Genomic DNA, 24562 nt, shown 5'->3' with positions numbered 1-24562 from the left:
AAATACTTTGTTTATTCACTTGTTTGTTTTGAGTTTGTGTTTTGATAAGGTTAGGAAAGTTGCTTTAAATGTAAATATTAGCTGTTATATCTTTCAAGAAAGTTCGGACATCTTTATCACTGCTTGGTAGGATTAGAGCCTGAGTTGACTGTTTCTTTAGCCTTTGGCACTCTTACCTCTTTGCACACTCACCTGTTTCAGCACGTTTGGAGGGGGAATATTCTTGCTCACTGAGGGTGTGGAGGGGGTTGGGAAATTAAGCTTTGCTTTTGGAACTTTGCCAGTAGATGTGCTAAATTCTTTAGGCATTTGGATCTCCTTTTGACCAACTGCAACAAAGAAGAGGCAGAATGGGAATGAAGAGATTAGAGTACAGGAATAATGAGTACTCACCTCTTGATGATTTATCTGAAGATAAAGAGTGAATACTATCCTTATCTAAGAGAATCCCTTGCTGATTTCTGATTCAAGAGGCTGGCAGGAAGGACTGGGAATGGAAAGGGGGTGAGCAGCTGCTCAGAGCTCTCTAGAAGTCGTCATTCAGAGGTTCTGTCTGCAGATTGTGCAGTGGAGCCTTGCAGAGAAGCACTGGGCCAGCTGAGAGATTTGGGGTTCTTGGTTTCTGCATTAGCTCTATGTGGTCGTGTGCCTTTGATTCAGCCAGTAACCTTTACTTAATGTATTTTATAGTCTGAGTAAAATGACAAGATTGGATGTGTGGTTGTAACTTCTTGTGGTTCTCAAAACCTAGATTTTATGTATGTTGTTAGGTGACCCTGCTGCATTAATTTGGGACCATTCTTGATTACCTTGAGCTACTCTGGTATGACACACATATGACCTAAAAGTATTTAAATTTGAATAATACATTTTCCCATTACTTCACTTAATGAGTATACTTCATTTAACAGTAAAGATTAAAGAAAAGATTCTTTGAGCAGATATTCAACAAATTCTTACTGCAGGGATTTTTAAACTTTTGACTTACTATTTATAGGATACTTCCTATGTGATTCTACTGAAGGATGAGATGTTTAATCTGAAATCAAGAAAGGTGGTTTGCCAAAGAAACATAAAATTAGCCCTATTGTTGAAATCGATGTTGACTGCTTGGTGTTTGGTAAAAAGCATCTCTCCAAGAAGCCACTGGAAAAATGATGAGTTTAGGGTTGCCGCCAATTTCAAGAAAGATGAAAAATGTTGAAATCAAGTGGGAAGAAGGAAATGTGGCAGATCACAAAGAACCAGACTGTTTTTAACAGAGAAAATTCAATTTAATCTGCTTTTTTCCCAGCAAATTCCATTTGATATTTTACATTTTCTTGATAACTTAATAAAGAATCTCAGGAAGGAGTTGCAGAATTTTAGCTTCGTGAAAGAGAATTTGTCATTTGTGACATTTCTTCTCTAAATAGCATGGGAAGATCAATGTATTAGTGTATAGTTCATGCATTACTAGTTCTAGTTATTTCTATTTCAAACAGAAACATCATGTTATATGGCAAAACTTGGCACAAGGAGGGATTTTGGCTCAATCTCGACACATACATTGAACTGTACTAGGGACCAGACATTGTGCTAGGCACAGTGTGGAATATATAGATAATAAAATACAATTCCTGCCTTCTAGGAGCACCACTTTAGAAGGAAGCCAACTGTAGACAGATAATTTAGAGTAATATAAAATCAATATAAACAAAATATGAGAATGTTGGCTCTACAATAAAAATATGTACCTAATTGGGTCACTTCTCACCCCTTGCAGTCCTGAGCTGAGCCTTCGTAATCCCCACCTGGATTCTAGCCTCCTAGCTGGCCTCCTGGTGCTCATCCTTGTAGCTAGAGTCTGTTTTCCACACAGCAGCCAGAGCAATGCTTTGACAACATAAGTCACGTCATAATACTCCCTTGCCACAAACCATCCAGTGGTCCCCAGTTTTGCCAAATTCAGAAGACGTTTCTGCAGTTCACAACATCCTGTGGATCTGCGTGACTCCATTCCTGCACCACAGTGCATGCACACATGCACACACACACATGCATACGCACTGTCATACACATGCTTACACACACTCACTCTTGGTATTCTCTGACCTCCTGTGTCACTGCTCTGACCTCGCTCACTGCACTCCACGCACACTGGCTTCAGTGCTGCTCCATGGACGTGCCAGCCATGTTCCCACAGCAGGGCCTTCACAGTGACTCTCCCTCTGCATGGTCAGTTTCTCACTTCCTCCAAGTCTTTGCTCAAATGTCACACTTCTGTGAAGCTCCACCTTGACCACCTGTTTAAAATTGCAGCTCTCTTCCCACCCATTACTCCCCATCCTCCATGTCCTGCCCTATGTGGTTTTCCATGGACTTATCACCCTCTGGCATGCTATGTTATTTACCCATTTATTAATTTTGTTTGACACTTGTCTTCCCCCACTGGAATGTAAGCTCCAAGAAGGCAAGATCTTAGTTTTGTTCATTCTGACTGAGAGTTCCAGGGAGAATTGTAAGGAAGAAACCTTTGAGCTGGGTGTTGAAGGATAAGTAGAATTGGACAGTCAGCTTTTCTGGGGAAAGACATTTCAGATAGAAGGAATATTGTGAGAAAAGGTAGAAAAGTGGCAGGGTTCGTGAATGCCCCTAGAATGGCAAGGAGCCTGCCTAACTGGTGCATGGGAGTGCTATGGGAGTGGTACTGATGGATCGATAAATAGAAAATAATGAAAAGAGACTCTTAGTGGAGGGAGAGAACACATTCCTAATCACTGCCTATAATAACATGGCAAGCATGATGATAATTGGAGTTGAGGACCCTAAAATAGGTAGCATGCGTAACATGGGAGATACTGTCACAATCAGAAGTCAGAAATGTGAGTAGTGTTTGCTAATGAAGTCTGATTTTATACAGTACTTGACTGTTTTCAAAACATGATCACATGCTTATTATGATTTAAGCTTCATAACAACTGATGAAGTGAGTTAAGCAGGTATTATTTACATTTTTGATAAGCTTTGAAAAAAATGAATTGCATCTTACATTGGAGGAAGTGGATTCTCAAACCAGCTCAGTGACTCGCCTAGAGTCATGGAGTTAGAAAGTAGGGAAGCGCTTCCCACTGTCTGTATCTCATGGTGTGTGTCCCACTATGCCAGGCTGCCTCTCTCATTCTGTTACAGTGCTAAACATACTGTGCTGGTTTTTCACAAGGATATAGGCTTCTTTCCATTTCCCCCCATTCCCTGAAAATAGCAGTTTCTTCATCCAATTACCTCTTTACCATATCTATTTTTCTTTTTCCTTCTTTTCCATTTCAACTTATCTGGACTACTTGGGTACGTTTTTACCTTTGCCTGTTTAGCATTTTTTACTTTTTTCAGGCTTCTGCCAAGTCTGTCTGACATTCTGTTAAGGCTGTTGCCACCTTTCATTTGGTTCTTGGGTGGAAGGGAAGAGAAAGCATGTCATCAACTCCATTTGAATGTCTTGAGACTTACTTATTGTTCACTTTGGGAGTAAACTTGATCTTCTTAATTCTCCCCAGATGTTAGTAGGCAGGAAGAGGCGGAGGGAGAGCTCAGTGAAGGAGAACACTGGTATGGAAACTCTTCAGAGACTCCGTCAGAAGCATCCTTTGGGGAAGTCCAGGAGAACTATAAGTTGTCTCTGGAGGACCGGATCCAGGAGCAGTCCACGTCCCCCGACACCTCCTTGGGAAGCACCACTCCCAGCAGCCATACACTGGAGCTGGTGGCACTGGACGGTGAGGTCCTGCGAGACTCACTGCAGTGTCAAGATCACCTTTCCCCGGGAGTGTCTTCTTTGTGTGACGATGACCCAGGCTCCAACAAGCCCCTGAGCAGCAACTTGAGGCGGCTGCTGGAGGCTGGTTCCCTCAAACTCGATGCTGCAGCCACGGCCAATGGCAGAGTGGAGTCCCCCGTAAACGTTGGCTCGAACCTCTCCTTTTCCCCGCCTTCCCACCACGCCCAGCAGCTCAGTGTTCTGGCCAGGAAGTTGGCCGAGAAGCAGGAACAGAATGACCAATACACTCCAAGTAACCGTTTTATATGGAATCAAGGTAAGTGGTTGCCAAACTCAACCACCACCTGCAGCTTGTCTCCGGATTCAGCCATCCTAAAACTGAAAGCTGCAGCCAATGCCGTTCTGCAGGACAAATCTCTCACCAGGACTGAGGAGACCATGCGATTTGAGTCCTTTTCCTCCCCTTTTAGCTCCCAGTCTGCCAGTTCTACCTTGGCCGCTTTGTCCAAGAAGGTCAGTGAGAGAAGTTTGACTCCCGGTCAGGAGCACCCTCCACCGGCCAGCTCCTTCCTTTCCCTGGCTTCTATGACTTCCTCAGCGGCCCTTCTGAAGGAGGTGGCAGCAAGGGCTGCGGGCAGTCTTCTGGCTGAGAAGTCATCGCTGCTGCCTGAGGACCCTCTACCGCCCCCGCCTTCAGAGAAGAAACCAGAAAAAGTCACTCCTCCACCTCCACCACCACCTCCACCACCTCCACCACCACCAGCACAATCCCTGGAATTATTATTACTCCCAGTTCCTAAGGGAAGAGTTTCTAAACCCTCCAATTCAGGTATGGCATCTTCTCTTTCAATCATCTTGTAAGTCCTCTAGACTATAAACCACGGTGTCTTATTCATTGCCTTTTTCTGTTGGGTTCCCCATCTGATCTGAGACAGGAATAGAAAGCAAGAGCACAACAAAAATACTTTAAGTAAGCAGCAGAGTAGTCTTTCATGTATGTATTACACAAAGACTTCACAAATAGCTTCACTTTTGAAAGGTAATGAATAATCTTAGAGACATGCAGCATTCCCTCCCTTTCATACAAATGATTTTTTTTTTCTTACTAAGTTCAGACTAGGTCCATACAAGATATATTTAATGGGAGAAGATCAAAGCATCTTTGTCATGGAGTGCATGGCATCACTGAACATAGGGGGAAAAAAACCCACTGCTTTTGAAATAGTGGACAAGGGAGAGCCCACACTCCTGCTGCCTCCATCACAAATGGACTTTTGTACAATCAGGAACTACTCTGTCCTAATTTATCACAGCATATACTTTTATGTTAGCATTTTTATTACTTTTTGTGGAATTTAAGCCCTTTTCACGTATCCCATTCTTCTAAAATTTCTTGTCCTATAAGAACTCTAAAAAAGATTGTCAATCAAACATAATCAACACATTTCCTGTGAATGCTTTATTTAATTCAAATCCAATCCAATTTTGAAGGAATATGCATGTGGAAAATTTGAATCCTAAGGTTTTTCTAGTGGAGGCAGTCTTTCCAAAGGAGAAATCGCTGTCATATAGGACCTTAGCATTCACAATTATTCATCTTTTTAGGGAGAAATTTAGCCACTTGAATTCTCACAGTGGAAACACCATTTCTTGTTCTGGTTTGCTTTAAAATTGTATGCATGATAAATACACGTTCCTGGGGATGCATGTTGGGGTTTCAGATGTCTCTTAAGGATATCCTGCCAGACTGGAGCAGGAAGTAGGCTATGTGCATCCTCATCGGTACAAACATTGCCATTGTGTGTGTCTAGCCAACTTTTGATTATTTTCAGCAACAGTGATGAAGAGGGTTTGGAATGGCAAATAATTGACTGAATGATCATAGTTAACATCAATTTGATGCATTTATGACAAATTTCCATTTAAATGGCCGAGTGAGCTGTATGCGCTAATTACAGTTGCTTCAAAACTTGAGTCAACGGCAGAAGACAATGAGGAAAATGGGTATCTGGGACTTTTATGACTCTCAGTGATCCAAACTGTTCATCCAGAGTTTCTGAAATGTCAATAAAATCCTAGGATTGTTTATCGGTTCTAAGTTCCGTTTCTCCTCTCTTCTCGCCTGCCATCTGGTGAAATAAGGAGAGAAATGGGTAAAATTAGGAAACAAGGAGAAGAGCAAAGGAGGCTGGGGTAATTTTACAATGGAAAAAATCACGCTTGACTTATAGAAATTTCATTTAGGGGTAACAGTTTAAAGAGAGGTATGGCTATATATAAAAAAATTTTAGGCCAGGCACAGTGGCTCATGCCTGTAATCCCAGCACTTTGAGGGGTCAAGGCAGGTGGGTCACCTGAGGTCACGGGATCGAGACTAGCCTGACGAATATGATGAAACCCTGTCTCTACTAAAAATACAAAAATTAGCTGGGCATGGTGGTGTGCACCTGGAATCCCAGCTACTCGGGAGGCTGAGGCAGGAGAGTTGCTTGAATCTGGGAGGCAGAAGTTGCAGTGAGCTGAGATCCTGCCACTGCACTCCAGCGTGGATGAGACTCTGTCTCAAAAAAATAAAAATTTAAAAATGAAAATAATAATTATGTATATATTCTGCATATCTAGTTATTGAATAAATGTGTGAATGGTGTTTCTAGTATACATTCAAATGGACATTTGTTACTTGGAAAAGCTTAAACAGAGTTAATAATAAACTTCAGTTGATTGAAGACTTGGAAAGAAATGACTGATAAAACCATGTTTCCTGAAATCCAAACTGTAGTAGCTTTGTCATATTAAAGTAGTCTCGGGTATAACCAGCAATAGTTGTGAATATAATTTTTTTCACTCAAACAACTAGATACGTGTAAAGATGAGAAAGAGGTCATGAACTTCCAGTGAATGGTAGACTTTTTGTTTGTTTTGTTGTAGGAAATACACCTGAGGGAAAAATTATGTTCCTTTTTTGTTTAAATGCACTTAATCGATACCAGCAACTCAGTGGGGTTCTCAGAATAATTGAATATAGGAGATCTATAAGAAATCGTTTCTTACTTTGCTTTTTACTAAATTTATTATATTGCTGAAACACTTAATATTTTAATCAATGGATGTTCAGAATGTTCAAACTGAAAGAGGAGGGAAAGGAACTTCTCAGCTTTGGGTTATAGAACCCTGTGCTGATTGACTTGTACGTAAGGCCTCCCCACACCAACTCCCCCATTTCAACATGCTTCTGTTCACAGTCTAAGACTTGAAGAAGCAGCTTCATTGGCAGAGTAATTTTATTTAAAAAATCTTTCATTTTGTAAAACTCATGCATGAGGAAAGATCACTGCCAAGAAATTGAGGGTCCTTGAAATTGTTACATGAAAAATATTCCATATGTCCACGTGGACACATCCTGCGTTCAAGTTCTATTTGTTATTGCATGGATTGGAAACAGAAGAGGGGATGCCCTCACTCTTTTCAGTTAAAGTGAATGTCATCACTTCCCAGCAGCCTCGCTAGATTATGGGTTAATAAGGAGTTCATAGAGTATCTAATTTTGTTATTTGTCTTTGTATCATGGGTACACAATTTGGTGTTACTGGGGATCCCTGATTTTGGCATCTGAGGAGTGGAAGGAAAGGTGGGTCATCTCCATCTGTCCCCTCCACCCTCCCCAACTCCCTTTTCTTCTCTCTCCCTCCCTCCCCCACCTTCCACACATCATACTGTTGGTTTGGGGGCCACCTGGGGCTGGATTGGGATGTACCTTCAGTTTACCTAAGAAGCATTATGGAAATGTGGTGAGAGCCATCATCCCTGTTTCGAAACATTTGTCATTATTATTCTTTCCTGTCCCTTAGAAGGAAATCTTAGTTTAATTCAAAATACATAGGTGCACTGGCCTCTCACAGCAGGGAAAAGAGTTTCTGTTGCCTAATGACTTAAGTAAACAAATAATAACCACCCCCAAGAACAACAACAAAAAGCCACAAAAATAAACTACACACCATCCTGATTTCAGGCAGGGCTTTCATTTTTAAAAAGCGATTTCTCAAAATGTGCAAAAAAAGAAAAGGCATATAAGGTTGATTCTTAAGTTACAAAGAGATATGTTCTAGAAAAGCTGATTCCGCCTTGAGTAATTTAGACACCAGCATTTCTTTGACCTTCTTTAGGTCAAGGGAAGTCCAAACCGTGAACAAAAAAAAATTGTCTTTTAGGTTTGGCCTTATTCTTCTTTTTTGAACAGGATTCAGTGGTTGCCAGGTCATGGTGTATTTAATTCCTTAAAGAGTCCACCACTCGATAGCCTTTCCGCCCTGCAAGAGAGACGTGACACTTGAGGGGGAGGTTTCTTTCATGTGACCCTATGCCCCCAGCACATGCTACACAGCTCCTCTGAAAGGGGACACGATAGAGGGAAGATTATGTCCATTTGCTATAAAGATAAATGTCACACATTGACTGAATTCTCTTTGAAGCTACTGTTCTGTTGCAGCTAAGAATAAAATAAATGGTTTTTATTTTAAAGACAAAGTTTCTTGTAGAAGGCCAACAAGATTCCCAGGATGCCGTACTCCTGGTTAAAAGAAATAACAGGGAGGGTTTCAGAGAGTGGGTCTCCAAAACATCTTATTGTACTGAATAAAATGTAAATATTCTTAGAAGCAAACCTGGTCTCATACAGCTGAGAACTAAGAATATTTCCTGTGGGTCAATACATAGGGGGTTTCTGGCTGCTGTTTTCTTTAATATTTATGTGATGTTATTAAAATTATTGCAAAAGCATACAAAGTCCAGAGAAGGAGATCACCTCTCCTGATACTCCCATTAGGCCCATGGTTATTATAGTAAATCTCTTGTTTGTGACAGAGTTTCGCTCTATAGCCCAGGCTAGAGTGCGGTGGTGCAACCTCAGCTCACTGCAGCCTCCACCTCCCAGGTTCAAGCAATTCTTGTGCCTCAGCCTCCTGAAAAGCTGGGACTACAGGCATGCACCCCCACACCCGACTAATTTTTGTAATTTTAGTAGAGATGGGGTTTTGCCATGTTGGTCAGACTGGTCTCGAACTTCTGGCCTCAAGTGATCTACCCTCCTCAGGCCCCCAAAGTGCTGGGATTGTAGGTGTGAACCACAGGGCCCGGCCATAAGTCTCAATCAGCCTTAATCTGAGAATGATCGCATACATGAACCGTTTAGAAAGTTCACTTTTTAACAAAGATTTTTAGAACTGTCCGTCATTCATCTCAATTATATTTTTGTAGTGATTTAAACTTAGTATGGCTCTAGATATCAGACTTCTCTGAATATTTACTAGTTAAAATAGGCATCAATAAAGTCTGCATCCATAATAACAGATAAACCCAGGGACATCCATTGCTAATCTAGGTTGTTTTTGTTACCATGAAATAGCATTTGAGACACATGACAAAGCAATTCTGTTAAAAGATTTAAAATCCATATGTATTGTTAGGAAGGAAGATGTGCACATCCTACACAGATGTGCACTAGTAGTGTTAGTAGGTCCAGAATGAAGACCATGATAATGCACAGATTATGCAGACCCAAGGTCACCAGGCATCTTGAACTCTTAAGTTTATGGTAAGGTCTATATGCAGACACTATCCAATTGCAAGTTATGTTGACCTGCTGCAAATCACCACATAGGATTGAACAACAGGAAGTTTGATTTCAAAGCCTACAAAACAGTTACATTTGTTTTTAAAATACCTTTGTGTTAAAACAGTTAAGCTACTACAACCCTCCGTGGTTTAAAAAAAATTTTTTTTTTTAGCCCAATGAAGTTTTGTTGTTGTTTTGGGGATTTATGCATAGGCAATAGAGTAGAGCAGCAAACCAGAAGTGAAGAGATTAGCTGTAATCTCAGTTTTGCCACTAACTAGTAGAGAGACTCATGGCATACCACCTCAGTTTAGTATCCTCATCTGTAAACAGAGCTGGATGATCAGCAAGATCCTTTCCTGTTTTAGAATTCCTTGCTTATGTTTACTGCTCAGTGTTTTAAAACTCTGTTTATTAACTCAAAACAAACTTTTTTTCCCCCAATTTTTGAGTTTAATGTTGCTTCTTAAAATTCACTATCAAGCCTCCCACAAGATCATCTCTGCTCTGGGTAGATCTTGTTCATTATAAATAGTTCAGCATATATCACTGTACTTTATTAATGATGTAGTCATACCATATGCATTTTTAATATAAGCTGCTCCAGGTTCATTTTTGGAAATAGCTGAGGTCTAAGTACATGAACATTTATCTGTTTATCCATCCATTCATTTAGAATGTGTATTGGGGCACTATGTGAAAGGCATACACACACTCTTGGCCTAACACAAGTTCCATTGGGACTTACTGGCAACCTCCTGGATCTTTTCCTTTCATTTCTAGCCCTCATTTCACTTCTCTCTATTCCCTTAACCCAACCTTTTTCATTTAATCTCCTTATGGTCTAACACACACTTATTGAATTATATGTTGTACCTGGCATTGTTTGGGTGCTGGAGACACAAAGGTAAGGACCTCCAGGCCCTACTGCAGCCAATTCCTCCCTCCACTCTTTATTATCTTTTCCATGTCTTTTTTTTTCCCTGCTGGACTGGATTGTCCATCAGTATTTTGTCTAGGCTGAGCCAGACCCTACCTGAACCACACTAAGGACTTCTGCTTATGTGTTTCATATTGGCTCCAGTGACAAACTACCATGTTGGGCCAAGCTCTGAACAGTGTATTTATTATGTGATATTAGTTGTTTAGATTTACATCTGCTCTGATGGTGAGTTTTCAGCTTTGCAGGGCATGTTTAGAATTTGTTTATTGTCACTACTCTTAATACAACAACTGCTACTACAAGTAGCTTCTGTTTACTATGTGACAGGTGTCTTATGCACATTCATTATTTCTTTTATTCCAATAATATTACTGCCTATGAAGAGAATAGTTATCTCCAGAGGAGCAGATTAGCAGCTATTCATCCCACTGGTTCTCTTAGCATTTGGTGGAATTTAGTGTTGTTCGCAGTGATAATAAGTAGCTAGTGATATACTTGGGAAAAGTTATTTATTAGGCAGTTGTAAACTAGGCAAAATTATGGTCATTTCAATCCTATTGCCTCAAAAGTGTATGGTTCATTCTGAGGAAGTGGTCATATTTCCTTAGGTTCTAACTTTAAGTGAAATTTACAGCTGTCAGTTCCCTGAAAATAGTTTGGCATACGAAATAGAATACAACCTTACTTCCTCTCTTCTTTAAAGTACTTAACAACATCATAAACACATGGAGAGCATCCTACTAAAATACGAAATTTCTTTCTTGAATAAATAAAAATGCAGATGTTATCAGGGAAGATTACTGGCCAAAGGTGAAAATCAATCATGGTACTTGGGTTTCTTTTATCATTTGGTTTCTGTCGTCTTCCTTTCCTGCTGTGATCAGTTAAAAATTTCAAAAATTATAGTAGTGTAGCTATTTGACCGCATTTCTTGCAGTTAGTTTCTCTTCATTGTGTGTGTTTTTAGTTTCTCTTCATTGTGTGTTAAATTTTTTCCTAGTCAGTTCAAGTGCACCCTAATTTGTTCCCAACTCGTGTATTTTGGTACTAATTAAAACTAAGGAAGCATAGCTAAATGGATTTATATGAAATAGTAATATGCAGGGTTAAATGTAATGTACTCTGTAATACATTTGAAATAAAGAATTGTTGATTAAGTAGAAGACTGTGGGTCTCAGAAAGAATAGGAAACGCATTGGTCACATTAGGCAAGGCAAGATGTGAGGGCAAGCCGGCGGAGTTCATTTTTTCAGCTAATGCCCTTTTATTGCCTTGCTATGGTGTGCCATGAAATCTCAGGTCAGTGGAAGACATCTCACTTTTTCTCTCCTCTTCAAGACAGTTCTGTAAAATTAGGTAGTTTAGGAATTTGATAGTGGGACATACTTCTTGAAGATGGGGATCAATGACAGCCTGTTTGTTTATCTCTTTCCTATTATTTTGATGTTCTTACAACCCCAAATAGACATTGTTATGATTTTTTTCCCTGTAGTGTATGACAGTAATTTCACGTAGAGGCCTGATTCAGTCCTTTCTCTCCAGTCTGTTGTTCATCATGTAGTCTTCATGATCAAAATGTCAGGGTGGAGGAAATGACAAGGAAGGACAGAAGACGAGAGACATAATTACAAATAGGACTCCAGATCGGCAGAGGCAATTCACAAAAACAGGCAGCAGAAAAGCTACAGGGGGTTAATAAAAATGCTTGTTTATATGTGTCTATAAGGTGTGCTCTTCCTAGAGTAAAAGGAAACCCTCATTTCCTCTTATTCCCCCAATTACAAAAGGAAATACATGTGGTGGAACACATCACAAGTAGAATTTCCAGACTTGATTCTTTTTCAAGTTGCATGGTTGAGCTAACCAATAGACCTTCATTAGTAAAACTGCATTTTTGGAATGCTCTAACTTTATTCCAGAACCTTCTGGTTCCATCCATATCCATTTGAAGTGTTCCTTTGTATGTAGAGACTCAGTTGACACAATAAATACATGATGAGATTATTTTAAAGTATACCCTTGGGAATATTTTCTTTTAAAATTAGAAGGGTAACGTGTACATTAAAAAATTCAAATAGTACAGAAGGATGTGAAATGAAAACACAAGTTTCCCTCCTGATTCCTTCCTTTTAATCCACAGTCCTTCAGTGTTAACTGCTTAGTGTTTTCCTGGGTATGCTTCCAGAAAGTTTTTATGCAAATAAAAAGATACCATTTTTTGTTTGTTCCATTTATTCATGCCATTCTTCCCATTCCCTCCCTTTATTTTTTCTCAAGTATTTTAAAGCAAATCTCAGACATCATGGTCAGCTTTCTTGTAAATACTTCCATGTATATATCTTCAACAGATGAGGGCTTAAAAAACTAGCCACAATTCCACTATCACATCTAACAGGAATAACAATTGCTAAATGATATTTTGGAACACCCCAGCTATAATCAGTATTTCTTCAATTATCTGAGAAATGTCCTTTTACAGTTGTTTTATTTAAACAGAATCCAAATAAGCTTCACACCTTGCATTTTTTTGTATATATCTCTTAAGTCTTTATTTTTCCATAACCTCTTCTCTTTTGAAAATGCCATTTACATGTTGAAGAAACTGGGTCATTTGTCCTGAGGAATTCACACGTTATAGATTTGGCTGATTTCATCCCGTTGGTGTGTTTAACACTTTTTTAAAAAATCAATTGTATTTCCAATAAAGGGCTAGTTATATAGAGGATTGTTTAATTTTTTATAAGGACATTTCACAGATGACATCAGAAGGCACACGGTATCTGCCCCATTTTTAGTAATGTTAAGATTAATTAGTGGTTTTAGGTGTTGTCAACTTGATCCATCCTTTATAAAGTTCCCTGCTAATATCTCACCTAATGGTTTTAGCTGTGACTGATTCCCATTTTTTTAGAAAACAAAAATAGAATCACCCTGGATATATGGTTTTGTATCTTGCTTTATCCACCAATGCTAATATTTTGGACATGTTTTTATATCATCGTCTGTAGATCTAGCTCATTTTAAAAAGTGCTTTCTATATTTTATTGTGGGCACATATGCCAAGTCATTTAACTGGTTTTGAAATATTTCTGATTCCTTATGATTAAGAAAGAAATGTCTAAGCCCTTGATTCTGCTTATTTTTACTTCCTCTTTCCTCAAATTGCAGAGGCTAGTGTGGCACTGAGCAATGTAAGTTGGTAGACTGGAAGTTTAGCAATAGTGTCACAACAGAGACCCTTCACTTTGAGAGCGACTTTAGCTTTATTTGGAGGAGGCAGCTGGTTTGTTTAATTTCTTGAAAGATTAGAGCATTTGTGGTGGCCCCATTGCAGCTCTTCCGAAAGTGGTCAGCAAAGCCCAGTCACCGTGCAGAGGAAGGCAGCACATATTGTTAGTAGCTACCAAAGGGACAGAAATAAAAGGGTCAAAAACCCTGACCTTCAGACCCCCTGATGGGTACACTGGCAGCAGCATCTGCTCAAGCCACAACTAAACAAGTCAGCAGTAGGGATCCAAAAATTTGTCTCCACTGGAGTTCAGAGAGTGAGGTTTATGATAGCTGTTTGGTTTTCAGTGTGGAGCAGTGCATTATTCTCTGTCCCATGTGATTTGTTTTTATTTCTCACTGTTTTCCAAGTTCAGGAATTCAGACATGGACTTGAGTCTGACAGTTTCCTTCAGGAAACAAAGCCCCTGCATTCAGGCTTCTCTGACTGTGCATGGTGCCCCTGGGCCCTGAGTTAGGACAGGCCGGGCGAAGCCTCTTTGCAGATGTTTTCCTTTGTGCTGGATGGCCTTTGGAAGTCAGACTTTCACAAGGCAGGATGATCAGATTTCGGAAAAATGGAGCCCAGATGAAAGTAACTAGATGAATATGGGTTTCTACCTGAAGAAAAGCAGTCCTAAAACTTTCTTATGGATGAAATCTCGGAATTGTCGAGAAAAAACCCCAAATCATTTTTAGTGCTTTTTATATGGCAGTGTATGTGAATTAATGCCAGATGCAATGTACCTTTTTGTTTTCCTTAATGTTCCTTTCTTTCTCCTTCCAAGCCTCAGAAGAGGAAAGTGGAAAGCCTTTCCAGTGTCCAATATGTGGTTTGGTTATTAAAAGGAAGAGTTACTGGAAGCGGCACATGGTGATTCACACAGGTTTAAAAAGTCATCAGTGTCCGCTCTGTCCATTCCGGTGTGCTCGCAAGGACAATCTCAAATCCCACATGAAGGTAAGCCACCTACCGACAGCACCTCCTGGTGAGGCAGGCACAGCCAGGGCTCCTGTACATGGTCTGGTGCAGGGGGACCTCCCTCTTGGCTGAGGGAGGGCACCTCACTGATGGAGCATGTGGATGACAGTACTCCGTGTAGCAAGGTAGAATTCAACAGAAAGGTGTTAATGTCCACTTTGCAGCCAAGAACTTAAAGGCAGAGAGAACCTTCAATATCCAAATAATGTATTTACTGAAGGGTGGTCATCTCCTATAGGGGAGCAGCAGCCTGCCTGGCCTGTGTGCTGGCACATTTCTTGGGGCACTCAGAGGCAGGGTTGGGGAACAGCAAGAAGCAGGGAAAGCCAAGTTCAGAAAGAGCTGCTGGACTGAGCACCAAAGAGAGGGCTCTTGAACCTGCTCCCCTTCCTGGAGAGAGAGCCCTTGTCTGTTACTGCCTTACCCTCCAACTTGCAAACTCAGAGGAACACGCAGAGACACTGTGTAGGAGGCATGAAGACATTGAAGGCACCTGGCCTTTAACTTTATTTAGCCCTGTGGGAGGCTTGGGGGCCCTTTCTAGCAAGACTGTCGTTCTCCTTGAGGCTGTCATTGTTTGAGCTATCATAATTCCCAGGATTACATTTACCAAACATCCAAGGACATAATTTTCTATGTCCTATTAAAAACAACTGGGGAGCTCAAACCTACACTAAACATGTACAGAAGAGTTGACTAGAATCCATGAGTCCCTCTTATGTGAGATGGGGAAAACTTAGTTAGATGGCAATCTTTTTAGCTGACCCCATTAATGAGAAGGGTTTTGTCTCAAAATCAAGGAGGAAACTCATGGGATCAAAAGAGCATGGGCTTTTGAATTTGATAGACCTGAATTGAAATCTTATTATGCAACTTACTAGCTAAGTGGTCTTGAGCAAGTTAACCTTTAGACTCTGAATTTTCTCATCTGTTAAATGGGAATGATAATGTTTGTCTGGAAGACTTATCATTAGTATTTAAAGAGAGAATATTAGCCACATGTCTGACACAGGAATTTTCAATGGAAGTTATTTAATTCTAATAACTATCATTGAGCGTCTTAATAGCAATCATATCTTCACTGATATTTTTGATATGATTTGACTGTTGACATTATTTGTAAAGTGTTTGCTTTCCTACCATAAGAAGCATAATGTACGGACATAATTAAGATATTTGTTTATTTGGAAATCTTGCGATCTAATCCTTCTAAATAGATCCGTAATCACTCTTCAGAATTATAGCTCTAAAAACGTGTGACCAGATAGAACCTCTACTGACTTTAGGAAATAGCTTGGAAGATTAAAAAAATTTAAATCCATGATGTAATTTGTTTTCTATCATTTGCCTTTGTCTCCTGGGAGTAGCATGCCCTTCATCTTCAGAATCCATTTAACCAGGAGTTCTGGTTGGCTGAATTTTACTCAGCCGACTTAGTTTTTACTTTAACCCTCCTCATCCTCTGTCACGTCTTCCCAAAGTAAAAACTTGTATTTTAAACCTGTAAGTTGAATTTCATTAGTAGGATGAGACTTCAAAAGAAATGCCTTTAAAATGAAAATTTGTTTTAGTTAGTATTTCCTAAGCTGTGTTTAGAAATCAGGTCTGGCAAATTTAAAGCTTCAGCGGGCAGAAAACTTGCATCTAGCCTGACACCTTGTAAGCTTGGTTTCAGCTCGGGGTCACTTAAAACAACCTATTTATAAACCCATGGAAAAAAAGCAGGGTTTTCAATAGCAGGAACTACTGACCCTGAAACTACAGGGAGATAAGTTGGGTGCCTTGATGACACAGACGGCCGGCCATGGCAGTGTCACAGATGAGAGCTGCAAGGGCTTTGCGGGTCGTGGGGTCTTAGAATGCTTTCAGAACAAATCAATAACCAGTACGATAAAGCCGTTGTGTGAAATTACTACTTTATTCAAACTCATGGTGTCCTAACCTGTTGAGCTATGACTTGAGCTTTTGATACGGGAAGTGTGAGAAAAGCTCATGCAAGTTTAATTTTATCAAATGGTATATTCTTTCTTGTCCCTGCTTTCCACCTCACTTACTGGCTGTTCTTTTTTTAATCAAAGCATTCATGATTTTATTTGGTTAAACATACTTTAATTTTGCTACATTTTGCAAATCTAGTCTACCTGGAAATATAATGGTTGTAGTCTTATGGGTAGATATCCTCTGCTACATCCACCAGAGACTACAAATGTGGATGGACAGACTTTTTTTTTTTTTTTTTTTTTTGAGACGGAGTCTAGCTCTGTCACCCAGGCTGGAGTGCAATCGCGCCATCCCGGCTCATTACAACCTCCATCTCCCGGCTCGAAGCGATTCTCCTGCCTCAGCCTCCTGAGTAGCTGGGACTACAGGCGTGTGCCATCACGCCTAGCTAATTTTTGTATTTTTATTTTTATTTTTATTTTTTTTTGTGTGAGACGCAGTCTTCCTTTGCCGCCCAGGCTGGAGTGCAGTGGCCAAGATCTCAGCTCACTGCAAGCTCCGCCTCCCGGGTTTACGCCATTCTCCTGCCTCAGCCTCCCGAGTAGCTGGGACTACAGGCGCCCGCTACCTCGCCCGGCTAGTTTTTTTTTTTTTTTTTTTTTTTTTGTATTCTTTTAGTAGAGACGAGGTTTCACCGTGTTAGCCATGATGGTCTCGATCTCCTGACCTCGTGATCCGCCCGTCTCGGCCTCCCCAAGTGCTGGGATTACAGGCTTGAGCCACCGCGCCCGGCAATTTTTGTATTTTTAGTGGAGATGAGGTTTCACCATGTTAGCCACCCTGGTCTTGAACTCCTGACCTCAGGCAATTCACCAGTCTCAGCCTCCCGCAGTACTGGAATTATAGGCATGAGCCACTGTGCCCGGCTGTGGACAGATTTTCTAAATGAATTCTGCCTAAGAAGTGGGGTCAGTATAGCCAGAGATTAAGATCTCAAACTGTATGGTCAGAGAAACCCCAGTTAGAATCTCAGCTCCACCTTAGGGGCTGTGAGACTTGGAAGGAATCATTTAACCTCTCCAAACCTCTGTTTCCACTAATGGAGATAATAATCCTATAGTCTGTCTCATGAGGTTGTTATAAGAGTTAAATGAGATAATGCACATAAAGCACTTAATACAGTGCCTAGCCTGGAGAAACAACATTCAGTAAATGTAGCTAATACAGTAATCATCAGAAAACCATCTGAATATACATTAATGTTTATTTGCATTTAAAAATAATCAATGAAATGGTATAAAAAATTACTCTAAAATAAATTTTATTCCCTTTCCCTTTTTTGTGATCTGTCTTTAGTGCTGAGAACTTAGAAAAACTGATAAACAAAGGAATATAAAATTGATCCTTAATCCCATCACCCAGAATGATAAATAACCATTATCACTTTGATGTATATTCTTCTATATTGGTATATCGATTTTTTAAAGAAAAATGGGATTCTACTTTCTTTGTTCAACAAATATAGTACTTACAGTATTTGTATTATAGTACTTACTCTATCCTATTATGTCCTAGGCACTGTACGTTATTTTAGCCCACCTTTCCTTCATAATATATTGTGCAAATATTTTTATGACCTGCTGTGGAAGGAGCTTATAAAGGCCTCCAGCTTCCTCAGGGTTATCTCAGATTTCCATTAAGTCCTTTAAAATTTTCCTGGATAAGTGAACATACAGGAATTCAACATGAATTCATAAACTAAAATTGAACAGAAAAGGTGAGGAGGACTGCTAAGACAGAGAACACTGGTGAAGTATTGACAGGAAACTGATCAAGAGTCAGGGTACTCAGTTCTAGTAGTCTCAGGTCTGCCGTTTAAGGAGCTGTAACTTCTCGTGAAGGCCCTCACCTGTTCCCCCAGTGGGGGATAAAGTAGAGGTTTCCCAAAATTTCCCCAAGCTCTGAAATACCACAACCTAAGCATCCAACTGCTACCAAGAAATGGCCCCAATGGTGAAGAGATGGCCCTAATGATGTAACAGCACCTGATATGGGTTGTTTATGTGAAATGACCAGGGGGTAGGTAAGCCCCTAAACATGGCCTAGAAAGAATGATGTGCTTTAGAGAAGCATCTCTTCATTTTAGTAGACTAAAAGGGTCTTTAAAGCAAATGTCAAGCTAAAGAGAATAAAAATTATGACAGAAAAGTGCTCGAATGTCAGGAGAGAAGGGGGAAAAACTGCAGTCAGAGGATAGAGCTAATACTTCTCTCAAAGGCCAAATGTGATATATAGTCCCTTTGGGAAGGTGTAGCTTAAAAAAAAAACTGTTACGTGCAAAAGTCAACCAAATACCCACTGTTTTTCCTTTAAAGCTTCACTAATTTGTCCGTAACTAAATATAATGAGGCCAGGATCTCGTGGAAAAGAAGTCACATAAAATACATGCACACAGACTGTTTTTAATCCAGGGCTCCCTTTTGATTTTAGAACTTGGGCTTGCGCTCTGTCTGTCTTTTTCCTCCTTCCAGAAGCTGCTTCCGGAGCTTCTAGTCTTGGATTAGCTCCTCTCCTCTCCTGGGTCAGTAGATGTAAGGACACTTCTGAAATGGATCTGCCCCACTGCACTGCTCTCAGGGACGATGGAAGCTCTCTGCCTCGTGACCTTTACCACCTGGTTCTGGGGCATGCTTTTGGCAGTACTGGTCAGGGTCCTGTGGGACTGTTGGTTGGAGGAGATGGTGGGGATTCTGTGAGAAAGCAAATGAAATGATCAGCTCCCAGTGAAATCCCTTTGTTGTGAAAGAACAGAAAGGGGTGATGTTAACAGCTGGTGACAATCGGTGTGTTTCGCCACCCCTAGCACTCCACCCCAGCAGAGGAAAAGCCTTTTCATGATCAGGACTTTGCCTAACTGGGTTTAAGTGTATATGGCTATTTCTGTTGAGAAACTCATGCTTTGGGGGACCCAGAATCTCTTCTGTTGTTTTTTTCAAAAAGCCACAGTGGGGTGCTGTAGCGACAGGATCTCACCATTAACTTTTAATTTCTTTGCTTTTGTTGGTCACTTAACATTATTTAAAAGTATGTTTTGGCTGGTGAATAATGCTTTTGGATTGCATTCAGAATGCATAAACAGCTGTTGTAAAACTTGCTCTCTGGAAAGGAAACCTACCCAGAGGGGCCAGGTGGCTCAACGGATTAACCCATGAGCCTTTAACCTTGGTGAGACCTGGGTTCGAGTCCTGCTTAGGTCACCCCTAAAAGAGGAGCTGTCAGTTTTGTTTTGCTTTTGGATTCCAATCACTTACTTGTTTGTTCAGATCACACAGCTCCCCAAATCATTTGGCCCACATCTACACAATTGGCAGTTTCTACTTAAGGGAGGGCCAGTCCTGAAATAGCAGAGTGTAGCAGGTCAGCACTAAAGTGCATTGGCAGAGATGAATGGGGAAGTTACAAGCTTATGAGCACCTGCCAGCTCAAAGCCTGGCTCAGGCCAATGCAATGATTTCCTCACTTTTTTAAGCACTAAATTTGGTAGTGACAGGAAGAAAAAAGTTTCTCCCAATTTTTACAGGTATCGTGTGCATGCAAGACTGGAACTGGATTTAAAAGTCTGCATTCTTTCATTGCAGACGTCAGAATCTGGAGCATGATATTATAGCCACGTTTAGAAAAATTGGTTTCCTCTTGCTCAGAATACTTGGTGAGGGTCAGACCTTGGTTTTTCTCCTACTTTGCTTTTTTTTTTTTTTTGTATGTAATTTCGCTCAATCCATTTATTCTGGGGCCTCAATTTCTCTGTCTTTGAAACGGGAATACCCTGGAGACATTATTTTCTACATTCTTAATTATCTAAGAGCAGCATTTTGAAAATTGAAATTATGTTTGCAAAACATAGCTAATTCTCTGGGTAACAAAAAATTGGATACATACAAAGTGTCATTATCGTGAGAGGAATTACTTGACAGGTTACCTCTTTTGACCCATAACTAGTAATTATGTAAGTTTGGATTGTGCTGGGTTCATAATACTTTCTCCAAAGACATCAACTGAGATCAGATGACTAGAATATTGGGATGCTACCCAAAATAGCATCCATTGGCCGGCTGCATCCTCAGTTGTGAGTGTGGCCCTAATAATGGACTCTTAACCTATGGGGACCCACTTTATGTTTAGGGATTGGCCTCATTACCTGGAGCCCCGTAATGAAACGCTCTGCGGTACAAAGGCCAGCCCTTTGCCTGGTGAGGAAATGATTGATGAATAGTTTGGATCTACAGCAAGGCATTTTCCATAAATGCACGGTGGCTAGCTCATTCTTCTTGCTTCTCCGTCAGGTTCATCAGCACCAGGATCGGGGAGAGACCTTTCAGTGCCAGCTGTGCCCTTTTACTTCCTCACGCCACTTCAGCCTGAAACTCCACATGCGTTGCCATCAGCACTTCCTGAGGACAGAAGCCAAGGTGAAGGAGGAGATCCCAGACCCAGATGTCAAGGGATCTCCCCACCTCAGTGACAGTGCCTGCCTGGGGCAGCAAAGGGAAGGAGGAGGGACAGAGCTAGTGGGGACCATGATGACGTCTAACACTCCAGAGAGGACTAGCCAGGGAGGGGCTGGCGTCTCGCCTTTGCTGGTGAAGGAGGAACCCAAGGAAGATAACGGCCTGCCCACCTCCTTTACTTTGAATGCTGCCGACAGGCCCGCCAACCACACAAAGCTGAAAGACCCCTCCGAGTATGTGGCCAACAGTGCCTCAGCATTGTTCAGCCAGGACATCTCTGTTAAGATGGCGTCTGATTTTCTCATGAAGCTGTCAGGTACTTGAATAGGGTTGTATTCTCTCTCTCTCTCTCTCTCTCTCTTTCTCTCTCTCTCTCTCTCTCTTTCTCTCCTCTCTCTCTCTCTGTCTACCAGTATTTTCATTTGTAAAATAAGCTGGTAGAACTAGATGATTTCAAGGTCCCTTTAAATTTGGATAGTCTGCACTTCCATACATTTTCTCCTTGACTTTGTGTGTGTGTAATCCTTTGGAAGTAGTATTGCTTTGGCTTGGGTCTCAAAACAGTAGGGATTGTTGATTTCCTTCTGTTTTTTTTCCCCTTGATGAGTTCTTACTGTAGGTGGGAAAGGTCACAAGGTAAGCCAGGCTTGTGTCAGTTGCTTGTGTGACCTTGGGCCCTGTTTAACATGTCTCTTCTGCACTGGACTTGTATGGAATACCTCATTTTGGCATTATTCAAGTTCTTTACTGTCTTAATTTATAAGATTTTTAAAGGACATATATACAAAGGCTACTTTTAGGAATTATAGACTTCTAAAATTTGAGCAAATGATAACTGTCTTTAAGAAGTTTTTCAGGTTTTTTTAAACGAGAATTTTTTTATTATGGCAAAGTATATTTAACATAAAATTTACCATTTTAACCATTTTAGGTGCGCAGTTCAGTGACATTAAGTATGTTCACATTGTTGTGCAAACCATTACCACCATCCATCTCCAGAACTTTTTCATTCTCTCCCACTGAAGCTCATTAAACAACTCTCAGTTCACCTCTTCCCCCACAGGCCCTGGAGACCACAACTTTATGTCTTTGAATTTGACTACTCTAGGGACCTCATGTAAAGTGGAATTTAAAAACACATATTTTAAAAAATTTCTTTTTTTAAAAGAACTGTCCTGATCCATTTGGGAAAAAAAGATGGAGTATAAATTATGAAGACGTATTCTTATTAGTTGTCATTACTTTCTGTCACCATCAAATTGTACATGATGTTTCTTTATCATTTTTTCCCCAACATATTTGATTTAAGTTGTGGTGTTGAACAGGGACATCAAGGTCTTAGGTCACTCTGTTTTTCCTGTCATTCTCTTTTGGAATGAGAAGGTATGTTGCAGGATTGTGTGGCTACTCATTACGCTTTTAAAAGTATGATTTTTAAGTTTTAAAGGAGATGTAGGGGGTGGGGAAAGGTCGGTGGAGAATTGGTTCTGCATTTCAGTGAAGATGGCAGTCCCCACCATGATTTCCAAATGTCATGTCAGCTCTTTGGAGATTGACAATACCCTTTTAAATGGAGAATAATTGGTCACCGCCTTCCTTTAAATGGACTGTAAGTTGCATTTCACTAAATGTCATTGCCAGGTGAATTAGAGGTTCAGCTCCACTCTGAAGTCCCTTTGCTCAGGCACGCTTCAGTCGGGTCCTTTGGAATGTCCCCCTCACCCCAGATCTTTGCTTCTCAGGAGTGGGAGACACTAGTTGGAAGAAATGAGGAAAGGTAGGGGATGGAAAATGAGATGTCCCGGAAATGAACCAAGTAGGCAAAGAGCAGAGAATATAACAGTGAAGCACACCAGCTGGCAATGAGCATGAGGGGGCCCTGTGCTGGAATTGGCCAAGTTTCTGACTGTGGCTCTAAAGAACACTGGCTTCTCTGCTCCTCATCACCCCTCTCCCCCGACTTCTCCCTCTTCTATTCCAATTGAGGGGAAAACGTGATTTTTAGAGACTTTGAGTTTTATATTTAAAAATTTTTGAGCACGTGGGAAAATGCATGTTTTCATACATTCCTGTTTGCTGTTCTGATCCTTTAGGATTTCACCTCCAGGGGAACTCTAGTTTTTCCTTGATTGTCCTCCCTGCCACCGTGATAGCAAAGGGGGCTCCTTTTATGGGCCCTTATAGTGCAATACCCAGGGAAGGAATGCAAATGACACATTCACATCACATAGCTTAAAAAGGGGGACATTTCCTTACCTAACAGACAGGGGCAATCTGAGTGGGGGTGAATTACTCCGAGTAAGGTGTTACTCCCTTTACTCCATGACTCCAGGGATGTTTTAAAATCTAGAGGAAGGTAAGCGGGAACAGGGAAGGTTTGGTCTTTGGGTACAACACTTGTGTATGATGCATGGCTCCTGCTGGGCTCAGCTCTGAGTGCCCACATTATGCTGTAATTAGCTCCAGACCCAATCTCAGGGAGCATAAGATAAGGCTGCTTGGAGCCAGCACTGCAAGCAGCAGAGACACAAGGGGAGAAGCCAGTTGATAGGTTGGGGGGAAGAATTGCTCATCAAAGCCTTATATTGTGATCTGTGTTTTCAGTTAGCTATTGATGGGGAGTTACTTATGGTTTGGCAGTCAGAATGTTTACTGACTGATCAATTGGCATAAGAAAACAGATAACAAATGCACACACTATTTATGCAAAAGACCCATGCGGCTATTTTATGGTGGCTTACTGGAGGTCCTGAAACCTGACTTGTATGCACTGTTACCTAGCAACCTGTTATAAAGTCACCGGGGAGTGAGATGCATCCTTAATTTTTTTGTGTGTGCATATTTGGATGTAAATGTAAACTTGGTGACAATGCAGCTCAGGAGAGGAGAAGGTATGTTAAAAGGAAAAGAATACATTTTCTGGAGAGATTTTTTTTTTTTTTTAATTTTACTTACCCTCTGGTTGGTCTGGCCATGCATTTGATAGCGCTCTCACTGTGGTGCCCTACCTGGCTGCGTCTGTGGATATGATTTAGGGACAAAAAGGCCAAATCCCAGGGAGCTGCGGCTGAGTTTCTAGCTCTTCCCGTCATCAAATGTAGTGAAGTAGTGGCTAGTTTCGGGCCTTGTCCCTTGGCGTTATAACGGCGCCATTGTTCTTGCACTGAATTTTTTCGCTGGGCTCTGTCCGTGCACCTGCTGGTACTGTAGGGTGCAGCTGTTTGTGGGCACTGAGTCTGTGAATCTTTGTGCCAGCCAGATCACTGTCTGCAAAACTGGAGCACAGTGACAAATTCAAGCGTGTAGACACCTACTTGTTTCCAAAAGAGAGAAAACACTTGATGCTTTCTTGCCTGGTTATTAAGGGGAGTCTTTCTTGCTCCTTCAACTAAAACTAAACATAAAGATGATTGAATGGAACCCAGTGGGATTCAAAGTCAGTGGATAGAATACTGTTTTAAATGGGCTCTCAATGCCCCCCACCCCCACGCCTGTTAGAGGTTTCTTAACGTGTATGATTGTGAAATAAAATCCCTTCTCCAGACTATCAGCT

At 40.9% G+C, this 24562-nt stretch overlaps 1 protein-coding gene across 9 annotated transcripts in view; it reads left to right on the top strand.

Moving 5' to 3' along the window:
* Positions 1-24562, top strand: part of ZNF827 (zinc finger protein 827) — a 176947-nt gene that overhangs the window by 32346 nt on the left and 120039 nt on the right. For all 9 annotated transcript variants that reach the window (XM_030917795.1, XM_030917786.1, XM_030917808.1 and 6 more), the window contains exons 2-4: positions 3537-4586; positions 14367-14539; positions 20845-21325. In XM_030917795.1, the coding sequence (XP_030773655.1) occupies positions 3537-4586; positions 14367-14539; positions 20845-21325 (1704 nt within the window). The remainder of the gene's footprint in view (positions 1-3536; positions 4587-14366; positions 14540-20844; positions 21326-24562) is intronic.

Source organism: Rhinopithecus roxellana, chromosome 2 (assembly GCF_007565055.1).
Source record: "Rhinopithecus roxellana isolate Shanxi Qingling chromosome 2, ASM756505v1, whole genome shotgun sequence".
Taxonomy (NCBI): domain Eukaryota; kingdom Metazoa; phylum Chordata; class Mammalia; order Primates; family Cercopithecidae; genus Rhinopithecus; species Rhinopithecus roxellana.
Note: the sequence above shows the minus strand (reverse complement) of the source record. Positions and strands in the feature narration are given on the sequence as shown.